The sequence below is a fragment of the Panthera tigris genome, chromosome B3 (assembly GCF_018350195.1).
Source record: "Panthera tigris isolate Pti1 chromosome B3, P.tigris_Pti1_mat1.1, whole genome shotgun sequence".
Classification (NCBI taxonomy): Eukaryota; Metazoa; Chordata; class Mammalia; order Carnivora; family Felidae; genus Panthera; species Panthera tigris.
In genome coordinates this window covers 61,821,153-61,842,933 of record NC_056665.1, presented here as the reverse complement: position 1 = coordinate 61,842,933, position 21,781 = coordinate 61,821,153, and the positions used below count along the sequence as shown (strand labels likewise).

Here is a 21,781-nt window from a genome sequence, read left to right as displayed (position 1 = left end):
TCCATGTATAAGTGGACCTATGGAGTTAAAACCCATGTTATTTGAGAGTCAGCTGTACTATGGATATACATGTCTCAAATAATCAATTTAAAAATCTGCCCATAGCTTCTGCTAGGTAAGAAGCTAGGTTAGGCCAGCCACACACAGTTGCTCCAAGGTAACAAACTCAAATAGGTCCAAAGCAGATCTTCCCCTCCACTGTCGGCCAAACAGCCACTTTAATTCACATGTATAATTTCAACTTAGGAGTTACTGGCTTGAGTACAGACTGTAAACCAAAACAGGGTTTATCTTACCTGTGCTTCATTATAAAGGAGCAAAATTTTCAATCACAGGGCACTCTATGTTGAACTATGAATTTGTTTTATGCTAAGTTGTTTTACATTTAAAAAAAAAATTCTTTTTTTAATGTTTATTTTGTTTTTGAGAGAGAGAGACAGAGCATGAGCAGGGGAGGGGCAGAGAGAGAGGGAGACACAGAAGCCAAAGCAGGCTCCAGGCTCTGAGCTGTCAGCACAGAGCCACCCAGACACCCCAAAATTGTTTTACATTTGAAGTAAACCATGCTTTAAAAGTGAAATGAAAGAAATTAAAAATAGTAACCTAAATACAAATGGCTATGTGCCTAATTTTCTTCCCAAGAATTCAAAAGTTAAATATTAATAGACTACAACAATTAAAGCCCAGAAATGCACAACTGTTGTGATTTACAGCAGCACATTAAGATCTACTCTATTCTTTAGTTATCCAGGTCTAGGGAAGAAAATATAAGGGTGGAGTTTAGCAGCCTATTAGTAGCTAGTGGAGCTTCGCTTTTAGGGAGCAGTAACCAGACTCTGCTTATTACATGAGAACCTGCACTTAGGATAATTATGGCTCTGTAAGCCATCAGCATCCAGCAGGCAGTACTTGAAATTTCATAGGCTCATTATCAGGTGGGAGAAGTACTGTAACTGAGAGCTGCCAGCTGAATAGATTGCACATCACTGCAATTTGTCATACTGCACTGTATTATGTATTACTACAATGCTAGAGGGAAAGCAGGAAAAAGGAAGGTATTTTTCTTTAAATTTACACAAAAGAGGTAAGCAAAACAAACCAATAATCAACTATAAGTCAATATCCAGAGATAGCCATTGTTAACATTTAGAATATAGCCTTGTGGACTTCTTTCTACACATACATTTTCCACATAAAGGAGGATCTTGGTTTACACTCAGAAATCATTTCTTTTATTGACCAAAGAAAAGGGTGCTGATTTGGTAAAAAGGTATATTGTGAATAAAGGAATTATCGAGTATTCATTTTTTTCTCTCCCGCACATATAGATCTGAACCACTATAAACAGATTTAGCTACCTCTTAAAATGGCAGAACACAACTGCTTAACAACCTGAGATATGCTGACATTTCTTTTACACTCATCATCTTAAGCATTAGAGGTAAATCAAACGCGAATTTCTGTAATTCCCCTTAACATTACCTGTTCTGAAAATCAGCAACCATGTCCCGCCTCTCTGAGATCTTGGAGGAACCATCAAGCCTCATGTAGGTATGCTTCTTGTAAACCATGTATTCCTGCCAATCAGAGTGAAAACATGTAAGTCTGAGGCAAATTACTGTATTCTAATTCCCACAACATCTACCTACCTACCACCTCATCCATACTGGGGGCAAGTCATCATATCCAAAATGAGAGACTAATCTTAAAAGTACAAGAATTTAATTTGTAAATGAATTTATTGCCAATATGTGAAAATTGAGGGTAACATGAAGAGTATAGCCAATCTCAGTTTCAACTTGGAAACTAATCTTGTTCCTGCAGATTTCAGTAGGTTTCATGAAAACAAAACAAAATGCAATTTCCAAACAAAAATGGCCTTTCAGTCAGCAGCCAGATGTTTCTCACAGCTATAGAATATCCAGTTTTCTTTCCATAAGTAACACTCACCCTAGTGCTTTTCTCCCCAACATATCCTTGCTGACCAATATCCTTGAATTTACAGCCTAAGTTTCCTTCTCCCAGCAGAGCATGCATCATTGTTAAGGGAGGCCTAAGCATCAGAGTGAACAGAAGACAAGGTAACCTTCCATGGCAGAGAATGTTCTTAACATCATCTAGAAAAGGAATTACAACTTTTAAGAATAGAGAAGAAACTTCAAGAGATGCAATGGAGAGAACATATTGCCATTCTTAGAAGCTGCAATTCTTCTTACAGATGATGGCCAAATGAGCACTGATTTCCTCTTTCTTCACCCCTAATAATATGGATTACACTTCAGAAAGTCCATCTGTAGAGGAACCATTATCAGAAACTCAACACAGCTGCTTATTTGTAAGAAATACCATGAAACAATGATCAGTTCTAAAGTAACTTTCCCTACTGAAAAAGACTAGTTATTTCCACATTTGGAAGATGTCTGTATTAATTACTTTCCTATGGTTAAATGTTCTTTTATTTCAATATTCTCATAGGTAGCTCATATCATACCTGGCTGGGTACTGCAGCACACAAGGTTGCTACAGTTGGGTGCAGTTCATGTAGTGAATGTGGTAGCCTACTCTTAGAGCAAGTGAATACGAAAAACCCTTGGCTTTTTCGTATTGGCTTGGCAGAGGACTCTGGCTATGGTACCTATGAGGTGAGGCTGGTCAACAAAGTAGACAAGCTCACTGAGGCACATATCTTCATTGTGCTTTGCATATATTTTTACTATTTCTTTGTCTCAAGTGATTCTTCAAGGGCTTTGATAATCAAAGAGGGATAGAACATATTCAGTCAAAGAAGAGCTTCAAGTTCATATTTAGTGGTACGGCCCTGTTGGAACTGGATTAATGGCAGAAGAGTAGCGGGTGTTTTAGATAAGGAGGGATTCAGGAAAAAATGAAAAAATGAGAGCACGATGATAGTCTTTAGAGGCTCACTATACCTTGGCAGCTAATACAGTCAGGGATGCTGCCATCCAGAACAACCAAATAACTAGATTATACACACATATATCCCACAGGTTGGACTTTAACCACAAGGTAGGCTTTCTGCACAGGCAATCTTGCCTTCTGAACCAGAACTTCTAACCTTATTAGTGAGAGCACTGATGAATGAAATATTCTTATAGATCTTGCTGTTGACATCAGTTATGTGTCAAGGTCAACACAACACCAGAGATATTAATCCTAGACCATATTCAAACCAACACTGACGACAGAGCTTGTTACTGAGGCAAAAAAAGTGAATCTTTTCCGTTTACTGCTTTAAGCCTTTGCTCTCCCACTCAGGGAAGCAGTGGGATTTCAGAAGGCTTAGATGAGTTTAGATCTGATTTCAGTAAACAGCTTCAAAACAAGTAAATGGACATGGAAAAAGCAGTTAAATGAAGAATACAGGAATGTCTACATCCTTATACCACAGAAAAACAGCTAAAAGATAAAGGCAGAGATAAAAAAGCAATTCAGTATTTTCTTCATTCAAAAATTCTGGCTATACCAAAGCCATTTTAGATGTCTAAAATTCTAGGTGGTTTAGAAAAGATACATAATCTGGAAAGAAATGCCTCATTTCTTCCAACCACTAATTTCAAGACCTGTGCCCACTTCTATTCTTAGTTCAGTTTTTCTATGGTCTTAACAACATCTAATGATTTAGTATAAAAATGAATTCTATTTTGTTAAATCGAAATACAAATTCTAATAATAAATGGTTTGATAAGTAACTCCAGCACTTTTGAAAATTTATTTAAAAAAAATCTACCTCCAAGGGCACCACAGTGGCTCAGTTAGTTGAGCAACCGACTCTTGATCTCAGCTCAAGTCTTTATCTCACAGTTGTGAGTTCAAGTCCCACAATGGGCTCTGTGCTGAGCATAGAGCCTACTTGAAAAAAAATCTACGTCCAAGAAATATATATGTACGCTATATATCTATTTCCATTTAACAATCTCTACATCAAAATGTTTTCTTCTTTTTCTTTTTTAATTTGAGAGAGACAGACAGACAGCATGCGAGCAGGGGAGAGGGGCAGAGGGAGAGAGAGAGAAAGAGGATCTCAAGCAGGCCCCAAGTAGAGCCTGACATGGGGCTGGATCCCATGACCCTGGGATCATGACCGAAGCCAAAATCAGGAGTCAGATGCTCAATCAACTGAGCCGCCTACGTACTCCCATCACAATGTTTTCTAAGATTCATTTTAAACATTCCCAGTCATGCCCCAACTCTGTACTTTATGCCCATGTCTGAGGGCCACTGCTGGCCGATTTCCACTTGCTGGATGACTGTTGTGGTTTGTAGGAACTATGTCATGCTTAGCACTCCTGTGCATTAAAGAGGGCTACAGGACAGAAAGACCAACCATTATCCAGTCCTTCCTTATACATGGTACTCTGTATACACCAAGGTATCTCTCACTCAAGTCCCTTTTGGTATTTAGGAAAGACTTAGAAAATGATCCACCAGAATGATTAGCTTTCCTAGAGCCTTGTAAAGCAATTCTTTTTGTTCCACTAAAAGAAGCAAAGACAGAAGGGAAACCAAATATAGACCTTCTTTCTCTTCCAGAGGTCTCATAATTTAGTATCCTCCTTTATAAACAAATATGAACATTAGTACTCTCAAGTGGATTCTTGTGGATCACTAACTACCAACCAAAGTAAATTCTAATACTGCTTAAACTAATAAAATAAAAAATATGGCTTTTAACATTTAGGAAGTCTCGAGAGCTATACAATTCTAGCAGATACTATTTTTAAAAATTATTGAAGAAGCCAAAGGGGTTATGGACAAGATGTACTTTTGGTATTTGAGCAGTGATTCTCAACCAGGATTAAAAATACATGTGCCTGGAACCACCCCAGAAATTCAGACTCTGTAGGTCTGGGCTAGGGCCCGGAGTGGTTTTTTTGTTTGTTTGTTTGTTTGTTTGTTTTAAAGCTCCAAAGATGAGTGCAATAGATAACCTGTATCTGCAGCTGAGAACCACCACTACAAAAAGAAGGCAGAACATGGTCCCTTAGAATCTTGCTATTGCAGCATGGTCCTCAGAGAAGCAGCACTTGGAAACACCAGCAGTTTGTTAAAAATGCAGAATTGAGGGGGGTGCCTGGGTGGCTCAGTCAGTTAAGTGTCCACTCTTCTGATCAGGTCATGATCTTGCGTTTGTGGGATCAAGTCCTGTGTCTGGCTCTGTGCACAGAGTGCACAGCCTGCTTGGGATTCTCTTTCTTATCTCTCTGTACCTCGCCCCCCCCATAAATACATAAACATTAAAAAACAAACAAAAAATGCAGAATTGAGGGGGGGCGCCTGGGTGGTTCAGTCAGTTAAGCACCCAACCTCTTAATTTCAGCTCAGGTCATGATCTCATGGTTTGTGAGTTTGAGTCCTGCATCCAGTTCTGTGCTGACTACGCAGAGCCTGGTTAGGATTCTCTCTCCCTCCGTCTCCCCCACCTCTCTCAAAAATAAATAAACTTTTAAAAAAGTGCAGAATTGAGAGATCCATCCTATAACTAATGAATCAGAATTTGTATTTTAACATGTATTACCTGGGGAGCCTGGGTGACTCAGGTGGTTAAGCGTCCACCCTTGGCCTAAGCCATGATCTTGCGGTTTGGGAGTTTGAGCCCCACATCAGGCTCTGTGCTGACAGCTCAGAGCCTGGAGCCTGCTTTGGATTCTGTGTCTCCCTCTCTCTGCCCTTCCCCTGCTCACACTCTCTGTCTCTCTCTCTCAAAAATAAACATTAAAAAAAAATTTTAAATATGTTATTTGTAAGTACATTTAAGTTTGAGAAACACTGTTGTGGATCATATCCTATACTATCTTAAAAACCCTGGAACTGTTTTTTCCAAGCAAAATCTTATATGAAAACCTCCTAATCTAAAATAGATAAAATGCATTATTATTCTGGTTGATGAAGAAGGGGGAGTCTAGGGCCCCACCTGCTTCATCTCTACCTAGGAATTCTGTCCTCTACCGGACCCCACCAATTTGAAAACCACTCTTAGAATACACATCGAGAAGACAGGTCAGTTCTGGATCATATCTATAAAGCCACATTTAAAACAGTGGCTACAGGGGCACCTGGGTGGCTCAGTCGGTTGAGCGTCCAACTTCGGCTCAGGTCATGATCTCATGGTCCATGAGTTTGAGCCCCGTGTCGGGCTCTGTGCTGACAGCTTAGAGCCTGGAGCCTGCTTCAGATTCGGATCTCCCTTTCTCTCTGCCCCTCCCCCCCTCATGCTCTGTCTCTCTCTCTCTCTGTCAAAAATAAATAAACATTAAAAAAATTTTTTTTAAATAAGAAAATGAAACAGTAGCTGCGGAGGTATCGGCATAACTCAAAATAGCTTCAGCAAGTACCTCTCCTTTAAAGTATACTAAATAAAAGCAAACTTTCACACACCCAAAGATGTATCACAAAGGGACTAGGTTCATCCTGAAGCAGTAGTGGTAATGATGATGGCTAGCACTTAACGAACGTTTACTAAGTGACAATCACTATGCTATACATTTTACCTGGTTTTGCGTATCTAATCCTCACTACAGTAGCCTTTAAGGTAGGTGTTATTATCGTCCCTCCTATTTTACAGATGTTAAGTCTCTAAAGTTACACAGGCAGTGGGTAATGGAACTCAAGTTAATTGGTGCCAGAGCCTCTGGCTTAACCCCTGTACTGCTTCTCACATGGAACAGTACGGGGGAAAAAGGTGGTGGTGGTGTGTGAGGGAGAAGCCATGTAAGGTTCTTTTTTTTTTTTTTTTTTTTAAGTTTTTATTTTTTTTGAGGGAGAGCCTCTTGGCAGAGAGCCTGATGCAGGGTTTAATCCCAGGAAACGTGTGATCATGACCTGAGCTGAAACAAAAAGTTGGATGCTTAACCGAGCCACCCAGGTGCCTCTATATGGTTCTTAAACATGTTGTCCATAACCTCCATCCATTATCATCATAAAGAAAGGATAACTGGGCATTTGAAAAACTAAAGGCAAATGTTTATATATCCCTAACATGAATCTTCCATTCTGAGTCTTTTCTATTTCAAAGTTGCCTCTGCTGTTCATTTAAACCAAAATTTCACTTTCCCAAAACAATTTGGGGGAAAGACTTGGTATGATTCACAAACCTGCAGACCTGGCCTAACTTTATTTTTCTGAACATGCCCCTTTCCATCTTTGGGGCCTAACACCAGCAAAAAGTAAGGCTCATCTCAATGTCTATTACAACCTCTCTATTGTCCAAGCAAATTGCAAAATGAGTGAAATATGGCAGCCATCCTTCCCTTATCTAATACAAAGAGTCTTTTGGAGCAAGACCTAATCACAAGGGACACATAGGCCCACCATAATCTGCTTTCATAATACTTGTGTTACTCCCTTTTCTCCTACACCACATGATCCAATCACACTGAGCTAGTCCCCACAAATGTCTTGTACCTTCCCATCTCTGTGCCTTTGTACACCTGGCTTCCTTAGTCTGGAATGTCCTTCTCCCTGATGGTTGAAATTCTATTTAAGTTCAGTTCAGATGTCACTATCTATGTGAACCCTTCTTCAAGTGACCCAGTTAGAAATAAATGTATCCCTTTTGCTATCTTCAGCTCCGTTTATGCTTCAATTTGGCCACTGGTATCAGGGTACACTTGGTAGTTGTGTGTGTGTGTTGTATGTGGTATATATCCTCCACTAGATACACTCCTCGAAATCAAAGATCACATTTAACTTACATTCACATCTGCCTAGCACGATGCCTTGCTCATAGTCAGCATGGAAAAGAAATGAATGAATGAAGCAGAATAAACATAGTGTGGTTGTAAGCTGACACATTTCCTTCCATCATTCCTAAAACGTAATCAGAATGCTTGATCCCAATTTGCTTTTCATTCCATGGAGCAGCTTTAGAATACCCAGCTTCCCAGTATGTTTAGAATCACAGCTCCCAAAGGTAATTTGGGACTTCTAAGAGAAGCCAGCTCATAAATGATAGAACATCTATTAAGGATGAATCCTCCTCTAGGAGGTACTTGCTGACTGGGCAAGTTACACAACCTAGTGTCTTAAATGTCATCATTAGCTATAGATTATCTGGATTTAATACTGTATTGCACTATTTTAATGTATTGGTGCAGTTCAAGATTTGTCTGGGTTACAATACTTAACAATTACACCACATACAGCACCAGCTGGCTGACCTGTTCCAAATACTTTTGTATTGCATAGAAAATACTGAAGCTTATTTCCTTAAAGTACAGACTCAGTTGCTTGATGTAACAGGAATGAACCTCAAATGAGACAACCCAAAGATGATGTAAGTCATCTGTAGTGAGTTAAAAGCTTTCGGCAACTATCAGAATATGGTGGTGGGGGTCGGGGAGTTTCCAAACTAGGGTAAAAATGGTGGTGGCAGGAAAAGTTCTGTTTGACATACAGGTGGATGCCATCATCCTAACTGCAAAGGGGCCATGTCTGTTTCCCCCCAGTATCCTCACCAGCAAAGACCTTACAGGTGATTCAGTAAATATAAAATAAATCCATAGCACAATATTTAGTGATCTAAAATATTCTCCCCTATCCAAAGCTTTGACTTTTGCCTGTGGCACACTAAAAACTTCTGGCCCTGGAAGTTTAGCAGCCTGCTTTTTTATCCCCTATCCAGAAATGGTATTTGGATACCATGGGAAAGAATAAAACATTTGTGAATATAGAATTCTCCTTGGAATAAGATCTGATATATTCACAAGAAACTTAAAGTCAGATTTTTGAGCAAGAGAAAGAGTCTATCAGTCACTTCAAAAAATAGTGAGCAAATACTAAGTGCCCAGAACTAGTATTTCTCACAAAATACAAACCTGGCCATACAGAAGTATGTGGATTTTTACTGTCTTTTGGTTCTTCTGAGTCCTAGAAACAGTAAAAAAGATAGCCAAGGCTAAGGCACAGAACAAAAAGCCCAAAGACGCTGTTGGATGAAAGAGATGCTGATGCGCTCCCCAGTTACAAAACAGAGCTTCAATGCCCCCAATGTGAGTTTCCATGTCTTGCTCTACTGAAAGCTTTTCTTTCCCTCTTATATACAAGGTGTAACATGCTATGGTAAAAAGAAAATGCTGGGGGGGGGGGGATTTTTTTTTAATCTAAAACTAACCAAACAAAACCTACAACACATTAAGAATGAAGAAGGAAGGCAAAGGTCAAGGTACTTTTTTTTTTTAAAGAAAAGGTCAAGTGTACTCAAGGGAAAAAGCATTTATGCAGATCGGAAGGGCCTTTCTATAATATGATCCTCAGCGTTCATGTGCCAGGTCACGTTTTTTAAAACTTTTTTTTTTAATGTTTATTTATTTTTGAGACAGAGAGACAGAGCATGAACGGGGGAGGGTCAGAGAGAGGGAGACACAGAATCTGAAGCAGGCTCCAGGCTCCGAGCTGTCAGCACAGAGCCCGACGCGGGGCTCGAACTCACGGACCGTGAGATCATGACCTGAGCCGAAGTCAGCCGCTTAACCAACTGAGCCACCCAGGCGCCCCTGCCAGGTCACGTTTTAAAGCTGATACACGGCTATGGGGCACCTGGATGACTCAGTTAAGTTTAAGCAACCGACTTCAGCTCAGGTAATGATCTCGTGGTTCATGCGTTTGAGCCTGCATTGGGCTCTGCAGTGATGGTGCGGAGCCCACTTGAGATTCTCTCTTTATCCCTCCTCCACTTGCATTCTCTCAAAATAAATAAATAAACTTAAAAAAAACCCTGATATGTGGTTCTAACGAATGTTTACAGTGAAAGCCTTTTTTTTTTTTTTTAAACGTTTATTTATTTTTGAGAGACAGACAGAACATGAGTGGAGAAGAGAGGGAGACACAAAATCTGAAGCTGGTTCTAGGCTCTGAGCTATCAGCACAGAGCCTGACATGGGGCTGGAACCCACAATCCATGAGACCATGACCTGAGCTGAAGTTGGACATTTACCCAGCTGAACCACACAGGCGCCCCTACAGTGAAACTTCTATTATGACAATGACTTAAAAACCCATGATACTCTTTGAAAAGGTAAAGAAATATAGACCTAATCCTGTATTGTCCCAAGATCCACAATAGAATCATATATATTTTTCACAATAGGATTATATTTCAATAAATGGTTAGACATATATAAAACATCGTGGACATTTTAGTTCTATGCCCACAAAATAGATTTAGAGGATTAACCTCCTGAAATACAGAATGTGGCTAACTGGAGTAAAATAATATAAAAACAAACAGAAAAAAGGATAATATAGTATTAAGGAAGTCAGATAAGAGTTTCATTTTAGTTTTTCAGTAAAACATGTAAACAGTCGCAACATTTTCTGGCTTCATCATCCTAGAGGCATGTTACCCATACAGCTAAGGAATGTTAGCAGTTATGAAGTTCAGGCTTTGAACTTGGTTTTCCCTAATTTAGAATTCCCCAAACAGAGATGCAACTACATTTAGAAGAGGTTCTCAAGCTGCCATGTTTGCAAAACCTACCCACAATACCCACATCCCCCCAACCACTCCCAAAGCCCTGCTGCATTACAGAGAGATAGGAAGTGACTCTATTGGGTAGGGTTTATAGCACTCATCCTTAACAAAACTCACTATCATACTCTGAATCACTTATTTTAGTAATATTTATGAATACCTATAAGTGTATAATATACAGAATGAGGAACTACAATGTAGGACTGTACCACATTTAAATCATCTTCATCTACTAGAGCTAGCTTATTTTTTGGTAGCTTACCCCACTTACCCTTGGCACTTTCCTAAAAGCAACTTTTAGGACTCTATAACATACTGGCATAACCTTGGGGAAAAAAGATCATCATTTTCCCTACAAAATCTTTAGCATATTACTTTTTCTATAATTCACAGCAGTACAGTATCACCACACCTCATCTATGTTTCCCTGACTCTTCAGGACAAGGCAAGTGCACTTTATCTAAAAGAGCCCCAATAAAGTAAAGTTACTCATCTTATTTTGGCTATTGGCATCATTTTGAACAGAACATTAAAGATACAGGTAGTCCTTTTATTTTGGATTACTGCTGTTAAGACCCTTAACATAAGTTAAGATCTGCATCAAACAACTGCTTAATTACTTCTGTTATACTGACTTACACCCACCATTTTTCCATCATATAGAAATAGGTGACCTATTCCATAGGACAAACCAGAAAGTTCAACCGGTTGAAAGCAATCAAGGGGCTGAACACTGTATTAAATGCCAGACTTAGTGATTCAAGTTACCTCGAATATCATTTGTTAGGTCTCTTGCTAAAAGATGTTGCCAGATTATTAAAAAGACCACAAAAATACTACGACAAAATTCAGCAAGCCAGGTCTGGCTTCCAAAGAACCTAAAACTTCTTCCCTATGCTACCTTTCATTCCATCTGTGCTGATATGATCCCTAGTCCCTTATTCCTAGATAGGGATTATCATGGTCCAATACTCCCTGGGGTAGCAGGGTTAGAATATGCAGCCTTAGCAATGTAAAGCCCATGGAAAAACATGAGAAAATTTATACACTACTTACATCCAGGTGCTTTAGCCTCCTGGCCAGTGGCTATCCAACTTTCTGGCTCTAAACACTAATCCTGGTAGTTTGTGATTATTTGTCCTCACTTTCACTCTCCTGTTTGATCTCCATGACTTCCTCTCTCTTAAGTAATTAGTCTCCACTGAGACAAAAAAGCAGAGAGAATGTCAACCTGGAAGCAACTAAAGAAACAGAGGCCGCCATATACAGTAAGACAAGCTGTATCTTTCACCATAACCCTACAGTTGTCAACTTTGGTTGCATATCAGAATCACCTCATAAGCTTTCAAATATCCTGATGCCTAGGCCTCATTCCAAACTTATTAAATAAGAATCTCTGAGGATGGGACAAGGCATCAGTATTTGTTAAAGCTCTTCCAAGAGAATGAAGTATGTATCCAAGTTGAGACCACTACATTAACTCAGATTGAATTGCTGTTCTCTGGCTTTTTACTTAGAAAACTAATCCTAAATCTTGTTTTCCATATAGAATTTCAGAGGACTTTTTTTTTTTAACGTTTATTCATTTTTCAGAAAGAAAGGAGAGACAGAGCGCGCACACCATCAAGGGAGGAGCAGAAAGAGAGAGGGAGACACAGAATCTAAAGCAGGCTCCAGGCTCCAAGCTGTCAGCACAGAGCCCAATGCGGGGCTCAAACTCGGAAAAGGCAAGATCATGACCTGAGCTGAAGTCAGAGGCTTAACCGACTGAGCCACCCAGGCTCCCCATCAGAGGACTTTTTAAGTAATTCCTAGGCTCTGATCTACTTTAACATTAGGAAATTTGTTCCCCAATAAAGGAAGGAGTAGGGGGTGTTCTACTTCACTTGTGTAGGGAAGGAGGTAAAAGTCCTTTGTATATTCTCACATCTGCCAGGAGCTGCTTCTTCTCCCTTTATAGACACTAAAATCACAAAGACAAATTCTAGGTTCCTATTAGGCAGGACTGACATGAGTCATAGATATGTGATTCCTGCAAGTGAAATGTCAAGGTGTCCTAGGTCCCCAAGGTTCCTTCTCCTACCTCCAGCAGGTCTATCATCCTGGTCATCTGGGAGTAGATAAGGACCCTATGTCCTTGAGACTTGAGCCGAGTCAGGAGGACATCAAGGGCATACAGCTTTCCACTGTCAGTGATGAGGCTCTCCTTGCCTGGGGAGAAGAAAAGGGAGGGAGGAGGGGGGAAACTGTATTTAATTGAGGCAGCAAAATCACTCACTGCAAAGCTGTATGCAGCCAAAATTACAACCAGGATGCTTATCACCATGAGAGCAGAAAAGTACTCTAGAGAAGAATCCAAAGCACTGTTAAATCATGATCCAGTAGTGCTCTGGGAAGCAGTATCCTGAAAGAGGGAGGTGTAGGTTCCCTTGCAATTGACAGACATTTGCTGCTAAGGCATTCAAAAGCTTCCTTGCTCCATGTCCTTATTCAGGGGATAGCAGGTACACATGGACATCCAAGAGGCCCACGTCATACATGCTGTAAGTGACCTGTTTCTCCTTGTTCATCCTATCTCTAGATGTCTGTTTCTGCTAGTTCTACGGCTATATGGTTTACACCCCCTAAAAGCATGAGAAACAGAAACAAGGGCTACTCTTGCCTGTCCCCAGAGACACTTAAATATTGAGAAATGCAAATAAACATATCCAATTCTGTCCCTTTGTTTAAATCCAAACTCCTTCTCCTGGATGATTTCAAATAGGTTGGTTGGTAAATGTCATTATCCTAAACTGTAATTTAATAAAGACTGGGTTTCTGTGAAATAGAAGCTGCTTTTATTCACTAACTTGCGCTTTCTCTCTCCTCTTCCCATTAAAAAAAAAAAAAGAGTATTTTAGCCAGAGATCTTTAGAGAACACTTAACTCCCAAATATTCATCTTATCCATTCAGTATCATTCAACTCCCATCACATTTCAGGAAGTAGAATTTCCTGTTTGCAGACTGGTCCATAAACATGCCCCAAACAATCACTGCTAGTAAGAGGGGAAGAAATGAGGCTTAAGGGGCTGGGAGAATTAAGAGTACATGTGGAAGTGGCTCTAGGATGCAACAAGAGAGAGACCAAGGATTGACATTAATTACATAGACAACTAAGCAACAGAAGTAAAAAAGGAAACTATTAAAAAAACATGCTGTCTATCCCTAGTTTCTGGGTTTGAATCCATGGTTTTTTCCTCTCAGAACTGCAGAGGCTGACTGTTGAGAGCAATCCAAGAGTTCTGAATGGAGATTTCTCTGTTCTCGCCACTATTTGCCAAGTGCACAATTATTGTATAAACCGAACAAGAGCGGATGTGCTGACAGCACCATAACAAATCATCAGCCACTCTGTTTTTGCTACAAAGCCACAGGCCCTGGATGTTTACTCCTCAGCACTGCAGCTTGCCTTTTCCCACCTTCGGAATGCTGCCAGGCCACATCTCTCCCTCCACCGCCCCCGCCCCCCCTCCCCCCCAAGCTATGGCACACACCTTTGTTCAGCCTCTTTGTTTGGTCCTGTTTAGATTATTGAAATGCTCTTCTTTTTGTTGGTCTCCTTACCAACACAATCAAATGACTGCAGCTGGGACAGAGCCGAATGCTAAGCCCTCTCCCTGGCACCAGACAAGGAGGCCTGTACAAATTCCAAACCTGACCAAGCAGCAACGCTTTCCTAACAACCTCAAGGTTTTCTTGTCACGATTACCTTACCTTTCTCATTTAATTGGATTTCTTGGGATCCCTCAATTTTGATAGCTCCTAAACATTCCCCACAGAGCTACCAATCAGCTTTAGACAATAGTTTCTTTCTTTTTTTTTCTTTTTTCAAAAAAAATTAAAAGCACAGGAAGGTGAAAAAAAAAAAGTCCATATATTTTTCAGTCATTGAGTACACTGGGCAAGCTAAGCTCATCAGATTTCTACAGCCTGCTTATCTTCTCTCTCCATTCACATCCACTCCCTCAACCAAAATATTTAAGCATATATAAATCTCTTGTGACTGCATACTGAGAAGCTTCATCTCAAAATCATGATTCAATGGTTCTCACACATTCCTGCTTCCTACATCTACTTTACTTTGCTAACTAGAGCAAACTGATGCTAAGATTAGGAAGGCTCAGAGATGAAGATGTATACAGACTCTGAAGGACAGAACTCTGATGCACCCAAAAGAATTAAGAGTGGCACCTGTTGTTAGCTATTACTGTGTACGTGGGGACTGAAAATAGATGGGCTGGATTTCTTTGGACCACTCTGAAAGAAAAGGCCTAAGAAAAAGACACGGCAGCAATAGTCTTAAAATACTTAAGCAATGAACAATATTTCTCCTTCTCTATTAAGCATCCTAGACAGAGAAGTCAGCCCCCAGTACTTGTCCTTAGAAGATAAGCAGAAAAAATGGGTTTCTTTCCGTGCAAACATTGGTACCTTCTGGGCCTGGCATCCATTACCCAATTTTTTAGAAGCTACCAAAGCTGCACTAGACAACAGCACCACCTGTTACTAAGTAGGGCACAGAGCCAAGAAGAGCACGATTCCCTAGAAATTAGGCTGACTGTGCCAAGACAAACCTCTCTTAAAACAGGATCTCAAAACATGTTGAACAGACCTACCCTACCTTCCTGCAATATTTTCTACAATCTTGCAGTACAGTCTTATAGTATTCACTTAGACACAAGTTCTTACTGACCACAGCTGTGTAAGAGCCTACTTAGAAAATGAATATATCCCATGGCAGCAAAATTAGGGTAACAGATGAAATAATATCTCCTTTTTCCAAGAGAGAATTTTTAAAGGACTGTGCATCTTTCTCCAGGTGAAACAGGGAGATGCATTCAAGGTGTGAAAGAAATCCAGGAGATTTTGGTCTCTCGGGGACTATAATGGAACCAACCCTTCCTAAGGAAACAGAAAATGTAAAAGTATAGAGAAAAAAGAGATAAAATACAGGTTTCAGTGACCCTGCACCCCCACCCCTCACTGCCCTGCCCCAGCCAGTCTACAGAGCACAATGGGGTCAGTGAGGAGCTGGTTGGTTCTCACAGTAAACAGCCAGTGAGGCTGGCGCTTTTTATCGATGCGAAAAGAACTCAGACACTTCCTGCAATTTAAACAAGGTCCATTTTTCTTTCAAAGAACAGGAAAAGCCACAAGAGATTCCCACAGCGCCAGCAATAAGCCTTCTACTCCTGTACTGGGAACTTAGGAGCCACAGTGAAGGAAGGAGAAAGAAGAAACAAGGTGTTGTCTTGCTTCTTTCAACACCTGTGCTCATCTTCTGCCTGGGATTCTATGGTTTCCAGACCCGGTAGATTTTATTCTCTATTCCCACTACAAACCAGGCCTGTTTTACAATTGGGCTTTCCCTTTGTTTTCCTACAGTACACCTTCACCCAATGCTTTCAGGTGTTCTAAGACTGCTACGAGGACACATACAATGCTGCTCTCATAAACTCAAAATGGCATCTTCTGGTTCAAAGCACCCCCACAGCTCCTACCAGGCTGACCCTAAGTCCTTTGACACTTGGCAGATTCTTTTTGAAATGCTTAGCTCTAGTTCACTTCCATCATATCCAGTAAGAAGAATACATTCAAAATATCAGAGAATCTGGACAACCAAAACTAACACGGTAGCTCTCAACTACCATTCCAGTTTGCCAGCAGGTGTAAGCAAAGAACATAAGCCTATGAACTCTGTGTTCAGTTTCCTTAACAGTAGTCTCACTAAAGCAAAGATGAAAACCTAGTTTCCTTTCAACCCTCGACCTTGACTCTAGGAGGTCTGGGAATCCGCTAGCATTTTGGCACAAAACACACTGTTTTTCTTCTGGTTATCATTCAGATCTCTAGTGCTCCGTGCAGGACACTGTTTATGCTACTTCAACGAGGCTTTCTGTGAGTGACGACATTCTCATTCACTCTACTGGCAATAGCACAAGACAACTGTACTCACTCAACCTGGAACCTTTCCTACCAAGTTTATTTCTATCCCCCTCCCCCTTTTAAAGGGTGGCATTCCTATCTCAGTTGTAAGCTTGTCAAAGGAGAGTACGTAAGCACAAATCGAAAAAACATTTCTCTCTTCAGTCATAAATTACTTAAGTATTTTTATCTATAAAGTTACTAAAGGCAAAACAGGAAACAAGCCCAAAACTTTGAATTTCAAATATCTGAAACTACCACATGGAGTATGTCTCTGGTTCCCCCACTTGCCAGAACTGGGAATACATTCCAAGAGAACAGAGAACTTACCTGGAATCCTGATGAAAGACCAGCCATTCTGAGGCCTGATGCTCCACAGTCCTCCAGCTGGCTCTGGGAAGAACTGGGATCGTCGATTTAGCCAATCTGTTGCCAGTTCAGGGGCCCCATTTAACAAACACTGCTTGGCTGCCAGACTCCCTCCTTCCTTCAGCACTCGCCGCTCATATTCTGCACTTCGGTCATTGCAGTAAGAATCCAATGGCACTGCGGTAACCTACAGTGAAAGATTCACATGAGATAGCTTTCACATTTCCTACACTTCAACTCTGAAATCAGACAAATGTGGATAATTTTTAGGCTAGTGGTTTGAACTTCTTTGTTCTGACAAATAAGCTGCCGTTAATAATGACCTAGTGAGCTGGTCCACGTAAAAGGTCAACCTCTTCAACATGAACCTGCAGCAAACTAAAGATCCAAAGAGTGCTGGAGTTTGCAGAAAAACTGGGATACCAAGTCAGGAATAATTCTATCACAGGTGTATATAGATCTGATTACTCTGCCACCTCCCCTCATTGCCGGATAGTGTTTTCAGTGAAGTTCTATTAGCCATCCACAAAATGGTGAGATCAGAAAGGGAGCTGGAGCTCCGCAGTCATTACTAAAGAACTAAAGAGTTATGGGCCCAGTGCATATGAAGTTATCTTTAATGCTTTTGTAGCAAAGCTCCTGTATTTATCAATACTTCTTTCTCTCTTCCCTGACCAGGTTGTTAATTGACAAACCTAATGGAAGATAAAAGAACTTTTCTTTTAGGCCATAAGCTGGGACACGGTAGAGGCAGGTGGAGAAAGCAACTGCCAAAGAGTAGTGGATTCGTTTCTTGGCTAGGACAGAGGCTAGGCACAAAATCTTATCACACCACAAGGTGCAACCACACTGAAATGCTGCCCCCCAATGGAATAGAAGGCTCCTGTTAATTTAGAAACAGGCTTTTTAATAATCCTTTAGCGATCTGGGTCTATTCCCACTGCTAATAAGCATCTGTGTATTCAGATAGCTGTGAAATCATCCGATTAGGAGCCCAAGTTACCGTCTGTTAAAATTTGGAGGCTCTGATTATCTGCAAGTTCAGGTTGAAAATAATGCTAAAGCCCCATTATATGCAGTAAATTGCTCAGAAAAACCCTGGAACTAGACCAAAAGATGGGGGAAAACTGGGTATAAGAAGCAAGGGCAGAGGTATAGGAGAGACCAGAACATAAAACACTGGTTGTACCTAGGTAGCTACTTTCATTGTTGCTATTATTTCCAAGAAGTTAGACATTTAGGAAAATATATCTTGCTATTAACTTTTCTATTTTAACGGCCATCAATCTTTAGGGCAATGGAATGGTTGTCAAGTTTTTGTATGCCTAAGAACCTTCTTGGGAGTTTATCTAAAGCGCAGATATTAATCCAGAAGACCTAAGGAAAAAGCCAAAAGCTCTAGGTTTCTAACGAGCACTACAGAACCTCAGGCTAAGCCTTAAGAACTACTGCCAGGGTGCCTGGGTGGCTCAGTCAGTTAAGTGTCCAACTTCGGCTCAGGTCATGATCTCATGGTTCATGGGTTCGAGCCGCATGTCGGGCTCTGTGTTGACAGCTTAGAGCCTAGAGCCTGCTTCAGGTTCTGTGACTCCCTCTCTCTCTGCCCCTCCCCTGCTCATACTCTAGGTCTCTAAAAAAATAAACATCAAAAAAACCAAAAAAGAAATACTGCCTTGGTTTACATTAACAATCAGCTAGCTGACTATGAGGCTGCAGGTGCCTCTGCTGAAGACTACAGAATACCATAAACAGGAGAAAGCGCATCATTTACTAATAGCCACAAGAGTGCTCTACTCTGGCTTACAGATGAAGCTGAACTGAGTTTGCTAGCGAGCAGTGCCATCTACAGTCCACATATCAAACTACAGGGAAGGTCAGAGCAAGCAGGGCCCCTACTGCTCCAAAACCCAGATAAGTTCACACACAAATCACTTTCACACACAGTACTAGGAGCAGGTTTTGGTAATCTCATACTACCTTTGCCCACTCAAAAAGGGGTATTTTTGCGTTCAAGTTATTCCTTTTTCCCACCTAAAGCTGAGCACAGGTAAATAAAGACAGAGTAAAACGCAGGTGGATAAAAATTGGATCTCTCCCACGATGGTCTGTCCTGGCTGCAGCTCAGCAGATCCTGGACCGGAGCAGGTATCTACCATCTAGGGTATGAGTCTCAGAACCTCACAATCAGTAGTAGTTGTACTTTCATAACAATGGTACAAGCAGCAGTGGATGAACTACAGAAGTATGACCAATTCTCTATACTATATACACTCTTGAATGAGTAGAGCATAAATGAGACTCATACAGTCCAATTTTATGCTCAAATATAACTGTTTTTGTTTTTATCATTATTGTTTATTTTATAGAAAAGCAGGACTTATACTGGAACTATATATAAGATGTCAGGCCCAAATGCTCCAGATGAAAACTCAAAAGCCAGAAACTCAGCATGGAGGAATAGGGGGAGAACAGGACACCGTGAGAATGTTTTTCCTGTCTAGAACTCACTCCTTGGCACTCTTATAGTTTATTATTTTTTAAAATGTTTATTTTTGAGAGAAAGAATATGAATAAGCAGGTGAGAGTCAGAGAGAGAGGGAGACAGAGTCCTAAGCAGGCTCTGCACTGTGGGTGCAAAGCCCAACGTGGGGCTCGAACCTATGGACCGTGAGATCATGACCTGAGTCGAAGTCAAACGCTTAACTGCCTGAGCTACTCAGGTGCCCCAGCACTCTTATAGTTTAAAACCAAAACAACTTTTTCCAGTTATAAACTTTCACCTATTTTCCAATTTCATTTTGCTGATATCCTTCCAAGTCCAGGATTGAAAACTAGGAGGTTTGTGGGGCCCAGTTCTTAGTGAAATATTTTTTAATGTTTTAATAAGCTTCTTTGGCAGGAGCCCTGGATCAAGATATATGCAGAATCACAGAATGTCATGTTGTAAGTACGTAAGCAGTGAACTCATGAGGCATAAAAAGAGGCAAACAAGTCCACTTCTAATTAAATTGTGCTTCCCTAGTCAGCTCTATCCTAGACAGCCTCCACCCATTCTGCTAACCCCAGTGGCCTTCCTGACTGTTCAGAAACAGGGGGAGATGAAGCATGACATACCATTCTTAACTCCCCACAAATGGAAATGCATACTCCCTTTAGTCTCACATGAGCTAACCTCTGTTTCTTGCTTCATTAACTTCCTAAACTATAGGATCTTCAAGGGCTGTCTCCTCAAGCATTTAGCGCGTCCTTCCTGATGACATGTATATTCCTGCTCTAGCTCTAAGAAGCGTGACCACTCCAAGCGCTTCAGTTTTTTTTTTTTTTTTGGTAAGATGGATTTCCAGGGTCTTAGTTTATTAACGTTGCAGAATTATTTCCTTAGCTAATGAGAAAAGAAATCCTATAATTCCTTCCTTAATGGCACAGTTCTTCCTGAACCGACCCTGAAGTTTCCACAGCACATGCCAAGGACATTAATTTGTTTAAGCTCAAGGCCAAGGTTAAGACTTCAAAGGAAATCAGTCTGTCCCTACCCCAGATGGGTTAAAAATCAATATAAGATAATTAAGGAATCACATGATTATTCACACTCTAGGCCTGATCAAGGTAAAAGCTTGTGTATGACTTTATAAAATATTCAGACATATTTAAAACTCTTCTTCCTGTCCTCATAACCATGGTGTTACTTATTCTCATTTCAAGTTCAGCACATACTTTATGAAGAAACTCTACACACAATTATAGATAAAGGTGCTGAGCAAGAAAGGAGGGTGCTGGGGAGGAGCCCTTCAGCCAAATGATAAAAAAAAAAAGTTTTCTTCTGTTCCCTGCCTGCCACCACACCTTTATGCTACTATGGTCTTCTCTAAGCTACTCATTATTTATTGTTCTTTAGGGAAAAAGCAGCATCTGGCATGATAGTTTAGATTTTGGGCTCCTCAGAAAACAAGTCTCTAGTAGTACAGTTTGGGTATGCGTGTTTGAGTATGCTGGGAGAGTGGAGTTGTTCTTCAGAGTAGTTAGCTATACAGCTCTGAGTGGAACAAATGAGGAATCTTCATGCCTGTAAATGCAATGATGGTCCAAGGCACTTCACTTTTTAATTGGCTCTATAAAACATTGGGGATATGAGAAGTGAAAATGTCTAAAGATCCCTCTCAGAAATCCAGACTTCCTTTTATTAGGTCTCTAAGTATATACATCAGATTGGGAGAGTGAGAATGCAACGAACTACACAACTATGAAGTCTAAAGACTGCTTTCTATAGAAACACCAGACTTTGCATGTTTTCTAGAAAAAGTGAATTTCCCTACATCAACTTAAGCTTCAAAGACCAAAAATACTTTGAAGAACTGGATACATATAAAATCTAAATATTTTCTATTTAGATAGCCAATATAAATCAAAGTTAACGGTGGCCTAGGAATCAAGTTCATGTAGTAGAGGATCAGTAGGAAGAAGTTAAGGCAGGCAGGAGTCAGCGCGACTCAGTACTACCATCTTGTTTCCACTCATCAACTTTCTTGGGACCCTCCGCCAGATTCTGACCTTTGATAACTTAATAAAGGATGCAAGCAGATGTAAATACTGACAGAAAAATATCACTAAGTAAGATTCAAAAGGCTCCACCTTCTTTAAAGACAAGTGTGAAACCAGCAGGCCTTCTAGGATGAGTGCAGAAAACAAGAGAAAACACAGAAGGGTAAGAAAGGTCAGCCTCTTGGTGCACCTGGGTGGCTCAGTCAGTTGAGAGTCGGACTTCGACTCATGCGAGGATTTCATCATACAAGAGTCTGAGCCCCACAGCAGGGCTCGCTGCCCGTCCCGCTTTGAAGGTCCCCCTCTGCCCCTCCCCCGGACTCGTGCTCTGAGAGAAAGAAAGAAAGAGAGAGAGAGAAAGGGAGAGAGAGAGAGAGAGAGAGAGAGAAAGAAAGGAGGAAATAAAGAAAGAATGAATG

At 40.7% G+C, this 21,781-nt stretch overlaps 1 protein-coding gene across 3 annotated transcripts in view; it reads right to left on the bottom strand.

Moving 5' to 3' along the window:
• Positions 1-21,781, bottom strand: part of INO80 (INO80 complex ATPase subunit) — a 135,418-nt gene that overhangs the window by 22,928 nt on the left and 90,709 nt on the right. For all 3 annotated transcript variants that reach the window (XM_042989129.1, XM_042989128.1, XM_042989130.1), the window contains 3 exons: positions 16,785-17,010; positions 12,573-12,700; positions 1,483-1,577 (listed from right to left, as the gene is read on the bottom strand). In XM_042989129.1, the coding sequence (XP_042845063.1) occupies positions 1,483-1,577; positions 12,573-12,700; positions 16,785-17,010 (449 nt within the window). The remainder of the gene's footprint in view (positions 1-1,482; positions 1,578-12,572; positions 12,701-16,784; positions 17,011-21,781) is intronic.